Source organism: Atractosteus spatula, chromosome 5, assembly GCF_055471065.1.
Source record: "Atractosteus spatula isolate fAtrSpa1 chromosome 5, fAtrSpa1.hap1, whole genome shotgun sequence".
NCBI lineage: Eukaryota > Metazoa > Chordata > Actinopteri > Semionotiformes > Lepisosteidae > Atractosteus > Atractosteus spatula.
The window spans coordinates 19,597,833-19,612,552 of record NC_142710.1 but is presented as its reverse complement, the minus strand read 5'-3'; the positions used below and the strand labels follow the sequence as shown (position 1 = coordinate 19,612,552).

At 36.4% G+C, this 14,720-nt stretch overlaps 1 protein-coding gene across 2 annotated transcripts in view; it reads right to left on the bottom strand.

The window, feature by feature from the left end:
* prkg1b (protein kinase cGMP-dependent 1b) overlaps positions 1–14,720 on the bottom strand; it is a 144,275-nt gene that overhangs the window by 121,915 nt on the left and 7,640 nt on the right. The window contains exon 1 of one of the 2 annotated variants that reach the window (XM_088917040.1): positions 7,956–8,523. The exons of the other annotated variant lie outside the window; for it this stretch is intronic. Coding sequence (XP_088773166.1) covers positions 7,956–8,260 — 305 coding nt within the window. The 5' untranslated portion in view covers positions 8,261–8,523. Of the gene's footprint in view, positions 1–7,955; positions 8,524–14,720 lie in introns of those variants that run through there. 2 annotated transcript variants of the gene reach the window in all.

Sequence of the window (14,720 nt, the reverse complement as noted above, 5' to 3'; positions counted from 1 at the left end):
TGTGCCTGGAGATGAAACAGGGCACAATGACAGCAAAGCTGCTGACAATGGCTGCCTCACTCTTGCGTTCTGCATTAGATGCTGGATGCAAGTGCCTTCTGTGTGGAGTCTCCCTGTGTCCATGTGGATTTTCTTTGAATTAAATATTCAAAGCTAAGGATGTCTCATGATTTATTCTTATGTTATTGTAAAAGCATATATAAAATACAATTTCATTAGAATTTTAAGCATCCACACTGAGCAAACATATTTTGTAGCCTTGTTTTATTTGTGTGACAGAATTATCAGGCAAATGCATGTTTCTTTTGTTATATTAACAAACATAAATAACAATTAGGATTTTGCACTCAGAGTTGTTTTGACAGCTTTCCTTTTTGCTTAGTACGTTATTCTTACTGTTGTAAATCCTTATTAGGCAAAAGAAAGCAAAATCCTACAAGGCTGACACCTAGGCCTAAAGCCCTGATGTTTCCTGTAACAAAAGTGTCTGCCAGATGGCAGAGAAGGGCTGAGTTTGTAGAACTGTGATTACTAGGCAGTGTCGGTGCATATGCCCTGCAACCTGTAATTTGGGGAGAAATTCAATGCACATCTCCAAGCTCTGGGTTTTGTAATAAACTGACTTGGCTTTATCAATATCTGGAGGGGGGTGAATGTTTACTGGCAGTGTGCTGTAAAAAGATAAGCAATTTCCATCTATAATCTGCAGCCCAATTGTCTGGGAAGCTCTGTTATTATACACCTCACAATAAGGTATCTGCATGATTCTCTGAAGAGATATTAACATCAAGCACTTCTGTACATTATTATATAATACTAATAATTTAAAAATACATTATCTCTACACTTCCTTTATGAAATTATCCTTCCCTTTGGCTATAAAAACATCTGTTATATCTTCTGCTACAATACAACAAGAGAGTGACGTCAGTATGAGAGCATGTTTGGGAAGAATTAGAAAAGATATACAGCTGAATATGTATTTCAGACTTTTACATTTAGGAATTATCATAGCATGATCATGTGTTACTGAAAATTCTCTTCTTGTACTATAGCAGTGGAAAAAGTCTAAAAGTCTATCAATTTGTTTATGTTTGGGTGTTTAATGTATTTTTCATATAATTCACAGCTGTTTGCTATGCTATATCTTACAATTTTCTAACATTTAATGATCTGCCAAAACATTCACTGAAAGGTATAAATATATTTACTAATAACATGAAGGATTCAAGTTTGGCCCTGCTGATGTGGAGTTTGCATGTTCTCCCTCTGCTTCTGTGGGCTCTCTTTATGTACTCCAATTTCCATCCCTTGTCCAAAGATGGGCTGTCCAGGTTAAACAGCATCTCTAAATTTCCCACTATACATGCATGTGAGGGAAAGCATACTGTATGTGTATAGGCCCTCCACAGACCGGTGTACAAACTTGCTTTGCACCCTGACCTGTGCCTGCAACCCTCTAAGGTTAAAGAGATCACTGAAAATGGATGGATTAAAAATTAATGAAGTCTAATTTTCCAGTTTGCCAATCACATACACTATTTCTTATTTTGAACCAAACAGGATTCATTTTCAGGAGGTTTGAACTGCAATTTCACAGCTTGCAGTAAAATCTTTCTGAATTGAAATAATTCTTCAAAAAACAAAACTCACGTTTTCTCAGGCATTAATGAGAGATCAGCCTTTTCCCACAAAAAGGTGTTGTTTTTGCCTTGTGAGTTTTAAAGCCTATCTACAAAAGCAGATTTGCAAATTCTAAGCATCCTTGAGATTTGGGCAAATTTCAAAGCAATATGTAGGATCCTCAAGGTATTTTGTATTGCACAGCCCGAAAGCATCTGCCTACTGTGTCTTCCAGTGTATTGTATAAGTGAGCAGAACACAAGGGAGTAGGCTGGGGAAGGGAGAGGTGGGTGATGGTTTGAATAACTGCAAATGACAAAAAGGGAAGATACATAATATACATTAAACGTAGAAAGCACAGACTCAAAAGATGCCTGTGCTTCCTATGCCTGCTCCTATACATGCAATTAAAACTGTTCATAAAACGCAAACAATTATCACTTCAGCCACTGCTGTGATAATTTCCCAATAATATCAAGTTAATCAAAGTCACTTGTGGCTCTACACCTGCACCTGCTAGTAAGATCATGACTTTCACTCAGCCAAAAGAGTGCATATGAGACATTAGCATACCAGTTTAATCCAAGACAAGAATGTGTGTCTGGGTTTGTGTGAACACTTCGACATAACGGTGTCAAGTACACAGTTAAAGACCTGTTCAGCATCCTGGAAAGCAGTAAATGAAAATATTTAAGCTTGCATGAAGCCGTTCCATGAATTCAAGACATAATGGATTCATTTATCAAAAACACTAAATCGACAGAGACTTTACAGTACAAACAATCCTAGACAGATGTTCTGCTTAACTGGACAAATCATATTGAGAAGACTACACGCAACCAAGGTCTGAGCCGAGCTCATATCTGGAATGGCTCTGACTCTTATCTATAGCACAATCATACCATTCTCATACAACACTTCTATTTAGTACAGCCGCAAGATAACAAGTACTGTAAGTCTTTCACCTTACTCATTCAACACCACCTGAATCAGTTATAGATTGTATCACTGCTATTAAAGTTGGTTTTTTTAAAGTAAAGTTGTTAGAGGTTTGGGTTCTCCCAGACACCACAGATACCACAGAACTAAGGTACAGTATGCGTCAATAATATATAATTTGTATCATCAATATGTTATGTATCCAATGTATCCCAATTTGATACAATGTACAATATCCTATTTGACATTTAATCACAGCGCCACTTCAGACTGGTGATCAAGCACATTTATCCCTTCTTTTTAGAAAGTACTGTATGTAAAAAGGTCATTTAGTTCATTTGCTGTCTACTCACAAGCACACAGTGCCCTCCTGATTCATTCACACAAAGAAATTCTAACAAAACCATCATAGAGCAAATTGAGTGACGGACTGGATAATGTGTATACCTTAAACATTCTAATAATGTTATGCTGTAATCATAGTGGCACAACACAACAGAGGAATTTAGCTCGACTGATGTTCAGCCTTTTTCATCTTACCGATTTGCAGCCGAATGTATGTCTGTTTCTGTCTGCCTGATCACTCCAGGGCTCACCCTGGCATTTTAGGAAAAGATGAACTAAACAGGCACAAAAATCCCTGTATAAACACTATTCAGTAAAGGTACTTAGATCAAGACTACTGAGATTGATAAAACAGCGCCCACCATTTGACTGGCATGTATCACTTGAGGTTAACACAATATACACAAAGTCTTTTGTAGCACACAAAGCAGAGCAGACAGATAGAGGTACACCCAGAAGAATAAGTAAAAAAAAATCAACGCCAGTTACTGCATCTCACTGCTCCATGGCAACCAGCACTGGAACAGGCATCCAGTGAGACCAGGCGAAGATCAACAATGTTGAATATTGTCCTCCTAGGCTGAGCAGTGCATCTGCATGCACTAATTAGGTCAGAGACATATAAAAAGAATGTGGTCAGACATTGATATTGGACGACACATTAATCTTTAATCATTCTGCCACATATTTGGGTTTCAAGAGATAAAAAATTGATTTGCCGAGTTAAAGCGGACATATGGTAAACCAATTTTTAAAGCCCCACAAAGGATAAAAAGATTTCATTTAAAAAGTGACAAAAGACTGTGTTCATTAGAATTTAAAACCATAGATAATGTGTGAGCAAAGAAGGTTCTGAGAAGATGACTTCCCCATGAGCGTTTGTTCTTAATTATGCATCTTTTTAAACCTGTAGCTAAACGAAGCTCCAGGCCGAGCAAAAAGGAAAGGCAAATGGTAATACTTATGAGACAGATCAATTCGGGGTACTGGCCAGCCTCTGAAGACAAATCATTTGGTTCTGCCCTTTAAAGGAAAAACTAAAAGAAAAGGGAAGTGAAATCGGGGTCTTTGATATTAAAATAGACACGGTAAGATGCGTACCAGTAAGTCTTCAATGGGAAATGCTAATGCAGTTTTGCTAGACTATAGTAAACAAGGTCTGACAGTTTTACATTCACCATAGCAGTCTGTGTTGCTGCTCACATTTACAAATGGGTAACAGCAGTTAAACTCCATCCTCCCCAGCTGGATTTACCCCATTTCCTCATTTTTTTTTGCAAAAGACCATTTCTAAATAACTGCATGTTAGGCCTGAGCACTTCAGACAGACTTCTCCTTAAAAGGACAAAATATGCCTCTTAAACAGGGAGTCTGACAGATACCTTCCACTGCACTTTTAAAAACCTTGTCACAGACCAAGAACAAATGCCTTCACGAGCTACATTTTACTTTCCCAGGAAAAAAGACACACTGCAACTGTTACATTTTAGCCAGATTTTCATTAATCACAGTATACTGCTACGGAACTTTACAGAGATTAAACGGCAATTTTCTTGTTCTCTGCAAAAAAAAGGGAGAAGAAAAATAAGCTTTTTAGCATAACTAAAGCCCTGTGGTCATGTAATCCGTAGAAAACCCTAAGTAAATCAAAAGCAATGAACATTTTAACTTTAGCTTTCTTCAAGGTGACACAGTGTCAAAGTAGAAAACAAAACAGTTCGAACAATGTTTCCAGTCTTGCCAGAAAAATGTTCTAGCTTTAGGAAAGAAAAAAAAGATCTTCCAAATGTTGCTTTCTCTGTCTATATTGTGACACTTTATCCTTTACCATGATGGATAGACTGCATTCTTTCCCAGTATTTTCTAATTAGGTTCACTCATTTGGCATTTAAGTGCTGGTCTATTAAGTTTGTTTTTTGGAGGGCTGGTTTCATGCACAGGTGAAAACTGACAGAGCTACAGCAACAACAGCAGAATGAGTATAAAATACAGGGAAAAAGCAAGGTGTTTTAAGCATGTGAACATCCAAACAGATCATTAGCTTCACGAATTTAAACTGACAGTACATACTGTATGGAGGGAACAAAACGAGAAGTATTGTGTAACGGAGGTATACAATAATTTTTGTCTCGCATGTACTAATGCTCTGTTAATTCAGTGCTGCTATGTTTATATAATAGTACTTGACATCAGCATCATAGACTGATTCAAAGGTTCATTCAGAGGATTGAAAGGGTCTGTTCAGCATCATTTTGAAAGAGTGATAGTGAACACAACTCAAGACATCTTTTCTGACTGACAGGGGAAGAAATCCTAACGAAGCCAACAAGTGGTCACTCCCGTCTGCCTTTCTTCAACCTGCTCTAATAATGTCTACACATTTATAAATCTACTTTGCTCCATTTTCCAAGAGCAATGCTGTTTCAAATTTAACAGAAGTGATTTACTGGAGACAATTTTGAAGCAAGTGATGAGATACTGATTACCAATACAGTGCATGATGAACACTAAAGCAAGATATGCTTTTATGCACAAAGAAATGCATGAAATGTTAATACTAGTGTAGAAAATAAAAATGGAAGCAAAATGTATGCTTAAAATGTTACAAATGTTTGGCTTCCAAACAAATGCGTAGGCTCACTTTGAGCATCGAAGGAATCCATACAAAGAAATACAAAGATCTTTACACTTCACACTGCTGCACTCTTCATTTCCATACTCCAAAATAATCCCAATGTCACAATTCTATATAGATTTATATATAGATTCTATATAGAAGACAAGGAGGCAGTACATGAAAGGTATACATTTAGAAAACAGAAAAAGCACATTGACCTGCATTAGAGAAGAACCAAATCCAGTACTAAGCTTTAGGTTTTATGAAATGACTACCAAGTGATAAATATTTATCCATCATTCAAGCCCTCTATCAAACAATTCAAGATAAGTGCCTTTAGGCATTTCTGCAATCAGAGTGGTGGGGCAGCACAGAATCCATTACCAATACTAGTGAGCTACATTTTTCCAGGAAACAAATTGAAGCTTTCTGTGACTCATGTAAAACTTAAATGGAAGTTAAATTAAATTCAATATAGTTTTTGTACACTATGAGGAAAAAATTGGCATCCAAATGGGAACTCATGCCTGTGCCAACAGGAAATAATATTATATAATGTATTTTAAAAAAAAGTAACTTAAACCTCAGAAATGTATGCAATGAGCCTTGACCTATCACAATCCATTAAATGAACAGGCCTAGGACAGTCTGTTAATTAAGTAGGACGGTATAGACACAGTCATCTGGAAAATACTTGCCTTTGCTTAGAAAATTGTGAGATTTTCAATTAGTTTTATCACAAAAAAATGAAAATGAAACCAAAGTGGCTTGGGTTCATTGCACACACTTGTCAGGCATGTCCTTGTCTCGGGGAAGTCAACTATACAGACGTTAGCTTTATTTGCTTAGGAAAAGCACAATAAAGAAATGAAGGCAATGAATTCAAATGACTTTAGATTGTATCACCACAGAGGCTGAGAGAGTAAAGAGCAATGGCTTGCTTTCTTCCAGTTCAAAGCTTTACAGAGTCAAGAACTTTATAACCTGGCTTTCCTTTAGTAATCCCTGCAAAGGATTTTGTATGTTCAAACTCTTGACAAAATATTCACTTCCGCATATAAAGGTACACATATGAGGACATACTGTACCACCTTCTGTTTTTTACATGTGTTTTGCACATAAGACAAAAGATAATTCGAAATTTACATTTAATTGCCTTTTCAATTATTGTGGAAAATGTGAGAAATCACAACATAATAAAAGCACCTGTAGCCTGTCTTTTTCTGGTTTCTAAAAAAGTTCATCATACTGACTCTTCCACCGCTCGGTTCATTGACTACACTGAAATACCCTTCATTCACTGTCTTTGAAACCAATGCAGCTGACCTTAAGAGTCCAGGCACTGCTGGGATCACCAAGAAAACATTTCTGAAAATCTGCACAGCCAGTGGAAACTGACAGAGCTACAGCAACAACAGCAGATACCACTGTTCAGTGGGAAAGAAGTGTTGAATAACTGAAGGTACTGTACATGCAACAGAATCACTTCAGCATGAAAGACCAGTACCATTACCCAGGTGACTCAAAAAAAAGTAAACACAGTCATCAGAATTTAGATAATGCCTGCTACCTTTCCTCTTTTTAATCACAATGAACTGAACAAATATTTCCAAAGGGACATTAGTATATATGGGCTCTTGATTGTCCACCCACAGATTACTTAAATGATGCATACCGTTTGAAGCAGCTCTAAATGGGCGATTCATTTCGCCGTATACATGATTGAGTTACTGCCCAAACATTTTTCATGTGAAAACATGCCTTTTCCAAATATCACGTGACCAGGAGGCTGGCAGAAGATAAAATGAAATTTCCAGAAAGATATACATCCCCGGCTGTTTATAAGACTTCCCCTGGAAATTAAACAAAATACGTTTTCATAGTACGACATGTTTAAAGTTTGTAAAAATTAATGGGACTTCAGAATGCTTAAATTAAACAAATAGTGCCCCAGAATCAACGGAATGATAGGTAAGGACATAGTTTAACTTAACCATAACATCTTATTTTAACTACAATCTGTTTTCATTATGATACACGCTAGACCATTGTTTTTTCACAAAACCGGAATTACGTTCCAAGTGTCTCTAATCCATGGATTAGTACACTTTTGTTGTTAATAAGTATAGAATTAAACACGGAAATTAAATGCTACAAAAACGTAACATTTAAAATAATATAACGAAACAAACAGCACTACATTTCGATTTACAAAAAAAACCAAAAAGCAATTATTTTGCACGATAACAATGGTGGACTTTTAACATTTTAAAAAGCAAAAAACTACAGAAATTTTAGATGACGGCTCTTGAAGAGGCTACTGTACGTTGCGTTCAGAGATTCGCGTGCAATAAACAGCAACACCGCAAAAGGTGACACTGACACAGAAAATCAGTGACAAAAAAGCGCTTTACGGAATCGCAGCACCTACTGTGGGCTCTTGGGATAGAACGGCAGAGTTACATGGCTGAGGTCCTGAATGTCAAAGGCAGTGGGTTCAGCAGAAATCGCCTGCCTCTTGGTCCTCTGCTGCTCCTGCAGGACGCTCCGTTTGTGGACCTGCTGGGTGGCCGGTCGAATGACAGAGCGGTATTTATCCAGCTCGTTCTGTAGCTTCTGGATCAGCTCGTCTTTCTGATCCAATTCCAGTTCCAGCTCGTCTATGAGCGCGTCCCTCTGCCTCAGTTCTTCAATCTTCTCTTGAAGCGCGTACTGGAGGTCCCGTAAAGTGCCCATGGTACTGTAAACGCAGGACTTCACGAGCAACGCAAACTTTACCAGAAGTGCCCTTCTTACTCTTTTGATTAACTTTATGTTTTCCCAGAATACGTTTTCCCCCAAATTCAAGCCTTGTCTGGCTACAGTAATTTAGTCTGACTTGATTCAAGAGTACCCAGTCGCTGCAATATGAGCGTTTACGCACAGATACCATGAATAAAGTGACTAACTCCTAAAGTGAACCCCTCCAGCATCGCAGCGTGAGAATGTGGATTTCCACTCCGCAATATTTTTCTCTTCCTATACAGTACGTCAGCCACCGTGATCCTTAGAGCTAGTGAGGCGCCTGCAGGATGCCAAAGCACAATGCATTGGCTCCCAGAGTATCAAGTCTGAGACTCTTCTGAACAGACTAACCAATAAGGTAACACATACACACGCACCTTATCAGGTCTAGGCGATGAAGCGCCGCTGCACTGAAAGACCTGTGGCACGGGGTTAGCGCATGAGTTAAACTTTAAGCATTGTGTACTGTCATGTTTTTTGCATCAAATATTTCTCTTTCAGTGGTGACATGAATTATTAATAATAATTACTAATAGTAATAATATCACACTTCCATGCACATGAAATACCTCTGTCACTCCATGTTCGCTTATAACTCATTAATAAAACCTTTTGACAAAGCACTGAAGAAAATATTCATCTTATAGTTTTCTGTATAGTTATCATTTTCATCATTAATAATTTACTCAAAAAACAACAGATCCCTTTGAACTATACCAGGAAACATGACGACATGCCATTTATTACAAAATACACAGCTGATAACAAAATGTAAAGATTGCAATACTTTAATTTCATGCACTTTTACATTCTTCAATGTTGCAGCAGAGCTCTGATGCTTCCCTAACAACATTTTCTGCTTACAGTGTACAATTGTGTGTTAAATTAAGTTGTAAAGATTTTACACCCAAATTTTAATGTCCAACTTCCAGGGCACCACTTACTGTATATAGAGTATGTGCCTGAATTAAGTGTGGGTCTTGGGTCTTCAGTGAATTCCTTCACTGACAGCCTTAAGGAACTGAACCTGTTTAGTCTTGAACAGAGAAGATTGTGAATGGGACCCGATATTCATCTTTATCATGGACAGAGTCGACCCAGTGGATTTCTTAAGAATGAACTATGAAACACAAACAAGAGGACACAAGTGGAAACTATGTGGAAGTGCATCTAAAACCAAGAACAGAAGGCACTTCTTTATGCAAAGTGTGGTGGGAGTATGGAACCAGCTACCCAGTCATGTTGTTGAAGCTGGTTCTCTGCCTTCTTTCAAGAAATGGCTGGGTAAGATCCTTGGATCAATTAGCTGCTCACAACCAATCAATCAGGATTGATGAGACAAATTGACGGCTCTCTTTTCTAACTGTTCTTATGTTCTTAAATTTAATGTGCGGAAGATCAAGATCTTTGTAGTCCGTGCTCTTAACTCCTAAAACTAGCTAACATGTTTTTCAGGGTTTTCAAAAGCTACTTTAGCAGGCTAGCACTTCAATTTAATTTGTTTTGATTTGAAATGTAGAACACAGGGTGTTAAAGTGAGTAATTCATATGCTTTCCAAAACAAATCTAGCAATGTCACTAGCTGAAGACCACGGACAGAATAATTGGCCTCATGTAGAACCTATTAAAACAGCACTTCATTTCTTTCTGGCATCAAGCCGTGTAATATCATTTATGACTCCCAGTGACCCTAATAAAGAGAAATGTTATAAAATATTAATGCTTTGTAAATGTCTGCTTAAGTTGCTCTCTCAATACTAAGCTACACTAAAAGCACCGTAAGTACTGCTTGCTTGACAGAACAGCAAATTAAATAAATACTCCTGAAACTGCACTCATTCAAAAAGATAGTCTTGGCTAATGAGGAGATAAAAAAACACTTTGAAGGAAATTTGAAAGCCAGAACATCAGTGAACTATATGACAACTGACATTTTTGCCTCACATCATTAAGAGACAGAATCCGCCATAATGCTGAGGTGTAATTATCATGCAGATGCATGTTACACTTAAAACGTTTATTTCACAATCTATGACATAACTAGTACAGGAAAGCTCGTTTCCTTCATTAGTTCACTGTAAGTATTACTGCTGGGAATACTTGATTGTAAAACACTTGGCCAGGATGAACATGCGATTTGTCTTGCACAGACTTCCTTCTGTTCTCCTCCCATTATCATGCATCTCTTAAATTGTCCTGCAACTGCTTCTTTTTTTCACTACAGTCTATAGTGAAATCAATGCTCCTGCCTTGATAAACCCTTGCAAGAGGTTTTGTAGGGTGGAGGAGTGTCTGAATCTTGTACTTGGGTTGTGTGGTGACCTTGTCACTTGTAACGAGACCATGCAACCTCCACTGAAAAAGCCATTTCACTGCAGTGCCAAGCAGTTACTGCAACCACATGCTGAAGTACAACAAAACCCACATGTTCTTCTCAAGCTCCGCAGTTCTCAGAATTACCTTCAGTTACATGTAATGTTACATGTTTTCAATCTGCATTAACACAGATCAAGGAATAATTATTCCTCCACCAAAAAAATTTGCAGTCATAGCAGTTCTACAAAGTTACAGCATTTGTGAGTTTTGTTTTATTTTTGTGCTTATGTTTATGCACTCATCATGGGGAGTTTGTCACAAGCATGCTGATAGAGTGGGTTCAATTAAGGGCAAAAACAGGATTAAAAGCACACAACAAATATTTTTTGTAAGATAATGTTCTGATGGGATATTCACCACTCCCAAGCAAATGAACCTGTATCAGAATAATGAAGGAGTTAATTCATTTTTTACATATATTTAGGACCTGATTAAAGCCAAAGGGATAAATCATAATTCTTTGCTGAGATTTAAGTTGACATATAAAATACAAATTCATTTTGGACCAAGCCCTCATCAAACAATTTAATAAAACACACAGGTATAATTTGTTTTTTTAAGACCACATCCCACTAGCTCGTACTGGCAAAACAGGTTTTCTAGAAATAAATGTTTTTTGTGCAACAGATTCCGAATAGACATTTTTAGGTGATTTTTAAAATAGTTTTAGGCATTTTTAAAATAGTTTTAGGCTCTTGCAAAGTGTTTTATGTATGACACCATCTGTCAGATTACGAAACTGGTTTTTAATACTCTACTGTCGGTTTAACTCTGCTGCATGAATTGACACAAAATCTTAGCTGAGAAGGATCAAAAGCTCCCTCTTGTGGTTAATATTACAACTGCTGCAGGAGCATATGATTTATATGCGTTTAAATTTAAAACAATTCACTGTCTAATATTCGATTTTATAAGCAGTGTTCTCACACAAAATAAAACATGACATTTAATCTGAAATGTATTTTAGAGAATTAATAAACATCTGATATTTATATTACATTTTATATTTTAGAATTCTCAAACTGCTGTTCATCAGAAAACACATTTTAAAAATAATATCACATAAACATATAAAATCAAGATGATAAGGGATAGACAGAAATAAAAAGATTAAAAATTAGAAAAAGCAAAAGACTGCAAATATTTTAAGACAGGATTAAAAAAAAATAGAAAAATTCAGAGTGCAAAACGTGTATCTTAAATGATCTGACCTTAACTTGCTAGGATGAATGTACTCAATAAATGTAGAAGCAAAACCACTGATAAAATAAGATTGTTTAACAAACTATTTATTGCACTTAATAAATTAGTGAATATCCTTGTTTAAGTGCCAGAGCTCATGTCTAAAACAGTGTATGTTAGAAAACAAAAATTATGAATGAAATCACATTTGATAAAAATAATTCACTTAGATGTCCACACCTTCAGAGACAGTTTTGAAAAGCAAACACGACACTGAAATCTCAGAAAGTTTATCATTTAATAGTACCACATTTCTAGGTGTCCTTCCCAAAGGCTTCTGTTATGGATTAGTATATCCACACACATCATTTCCTTTTAAAGCAGATGAAATTGCTTAACTGTTGATTCATAATGCAAGTACACAAAGGAGCTACATGTATAGAAATACAAGTTCTTCATATTTTCAGATTGTTGCATAAATTTAAAAGACCCTATTTGAGACCCAGCCTCCATGTCTCATTTCTGTGGTTTTCTACGTTTTTCTTGTTCAATAACGTTTCTTCTCCACGGCTGTCCAAACCTGGTCCTAGAGGGTTTTCATTCCAGCTAAGCTCTTAATGAGCTAAATCGATCAGTAACTGTCTTGATTGGACCAGTTTAACAAATTCTCACAGTTCTTCAGGTGCTATGGATTTAAATCGACCTAGACACACCAAACACCACTAGTCTAAACAGCGTAACACCGAACCAGTTTAGATTGTATAAAATATATAAAATAACAGCAAAGAAATTGATGAAAAGTAAAATGCAGTGCTCACCTGTGCTTTTCGAAATGTAATATGTTTGGGAAATAACATGATTCTCAGAAGACTGGTTTTGAAGACAACAGAATTATATCTATCAAACTAACAAGTTTTATCAGTGGTAACACTGCAGGATCTGACAATGCAATCTCAGCCCTCCATTTATTATAACAGCACAGCAGACATACTGTATGAAAGCTTCAGTTCACTGCCTTTCCATACTATTTTGTTATCTCCCTCTGAAAAATATGTGGATATACAGTATAGATATAATACTATAGCCATTTTCACTTAAGTCCATTTAAATCTGGGAAAAGCAATGTTTCTTAGAAAAGACTACATTTTGAACTATACCTGCCTTATTAGACAATATATTCCACATGTTCACAGCTTTTCATCCAACAACATATCCTCCAAAATGGGTTATTTGACATAAAACTATTCTTTCCCTCAGGCATCTTTCCAATTGAAAAAACTGTGGAAACTACAAAACACTCTTTTGATCACCACAGAATGACACTGTATTCTTACTCATCATGTTTGCCCTGAGATTTTAACAGAGTTCATATTGCAATAAGACAGAAATATCATCTTGTATAAAATTCAGCTTAAGAACTGTATCGTATCATAAAAGCACAAAGTGCAACATGACATGGACTCAAAAATCTTCATGTTGTACTGTAATATTAAAGCCTTTTAGAATAAGTCCCCGTCAACCATACAAATTGCAAAACACATTTGTTAAAAGCTTTGAGTTAAACACAGTGAGAGTAATATGATGCAATTTTTTTCTAACCAGATGACCTGACTATACAATGACAATGTAGACCTAACACACCATTCACCAGAAGAGTACTTTTAGGTAGTATTATTCTTCACACCTGAAGAAGGCTCCACAGCCAAAACGTTGTGTTTCCTTTCTTTTCTTTTACGCATGGAATAAACCCGTTACCTGTTCACTATTCATTTATCAAACCAGACACGCCAGCGAAGATCATTTGCAAGGACATTCAAGTCGAGGGTACTACACCAGAGAGGCACAGAAATACACAGTGAAAGAAAGAAAATAACTAAAAATCAGTAAACTGAAAATAACATGATTGTGTAAAGAAGTGAAAATGTATCGCAAAAAGATTTAATCATACAACTAAAACCTGCCTCGGGTATGAAGTTGGAGAGCTTTTTAAACCAGATTAAAACCTGTTAAAAAACAATTTGACATTGGGATACAGAAAGGTGAAGGATATCACATTGCTTACAGTGTGTTGTTACCTAAACATGGCAAAGATATGTGATGCCTGCTGTCTTTCTATAGACTACAAGACCACACAGGAAAACACCATTGGTCTAAGTCTTCACAAGAATGTTACTATTTGCTATTGTTGTCACTACAAATAGAATCTGCAGTCAGTTTTCCCCTGCAGGCTTTTTAGTGACTCTGGGATTGCTTTTATTTTTTATTTTTCATAGCCACTGTCAGTTGAAAAGCTGCAGAGAAAAAAAAATGGTGTTGGCTCTTCTCTCACAAATCTTCATCTTTGAATGTCTGTCACTGAATATTCTCTGTTTAATTTTTTATTTTATTTTTTTGTGGGGGAAAACATTAAAAGAGACATCGTTGAAGTTATGTGGTTTAGTTTCTCTCCCTTTTTGAACACTCTGCCTGTGAAAACAGAGGACCTTAAGGATTTCATGATCAGGATTTCAGCAGAATTGGGTCCTCACACCCAAGAGAACTAATTTAAAGTGTCTTAATTACTATTTTAAGCATTATTTATTAATAATTGTCATGGTGTATCAGACACTGTAAAAGGCTCAAAAAATAAAAATGTTTCTCTCTATATCTATATCTTATTATACATCAATCTCTGTCACATGCTTTTTCATAATTTAAAAAAGAATTTGACATTTCACAGCAGTAACCATAATAAAACCCAACAAGCCAGAACAGACTTGCATATCTTTTGTATAAGATATGCAAACCTCTATGAGGCTTGCTATTTCATTTTATGTGCATTATCTATCAATGGGTTTTCTTGATGAAACACCTC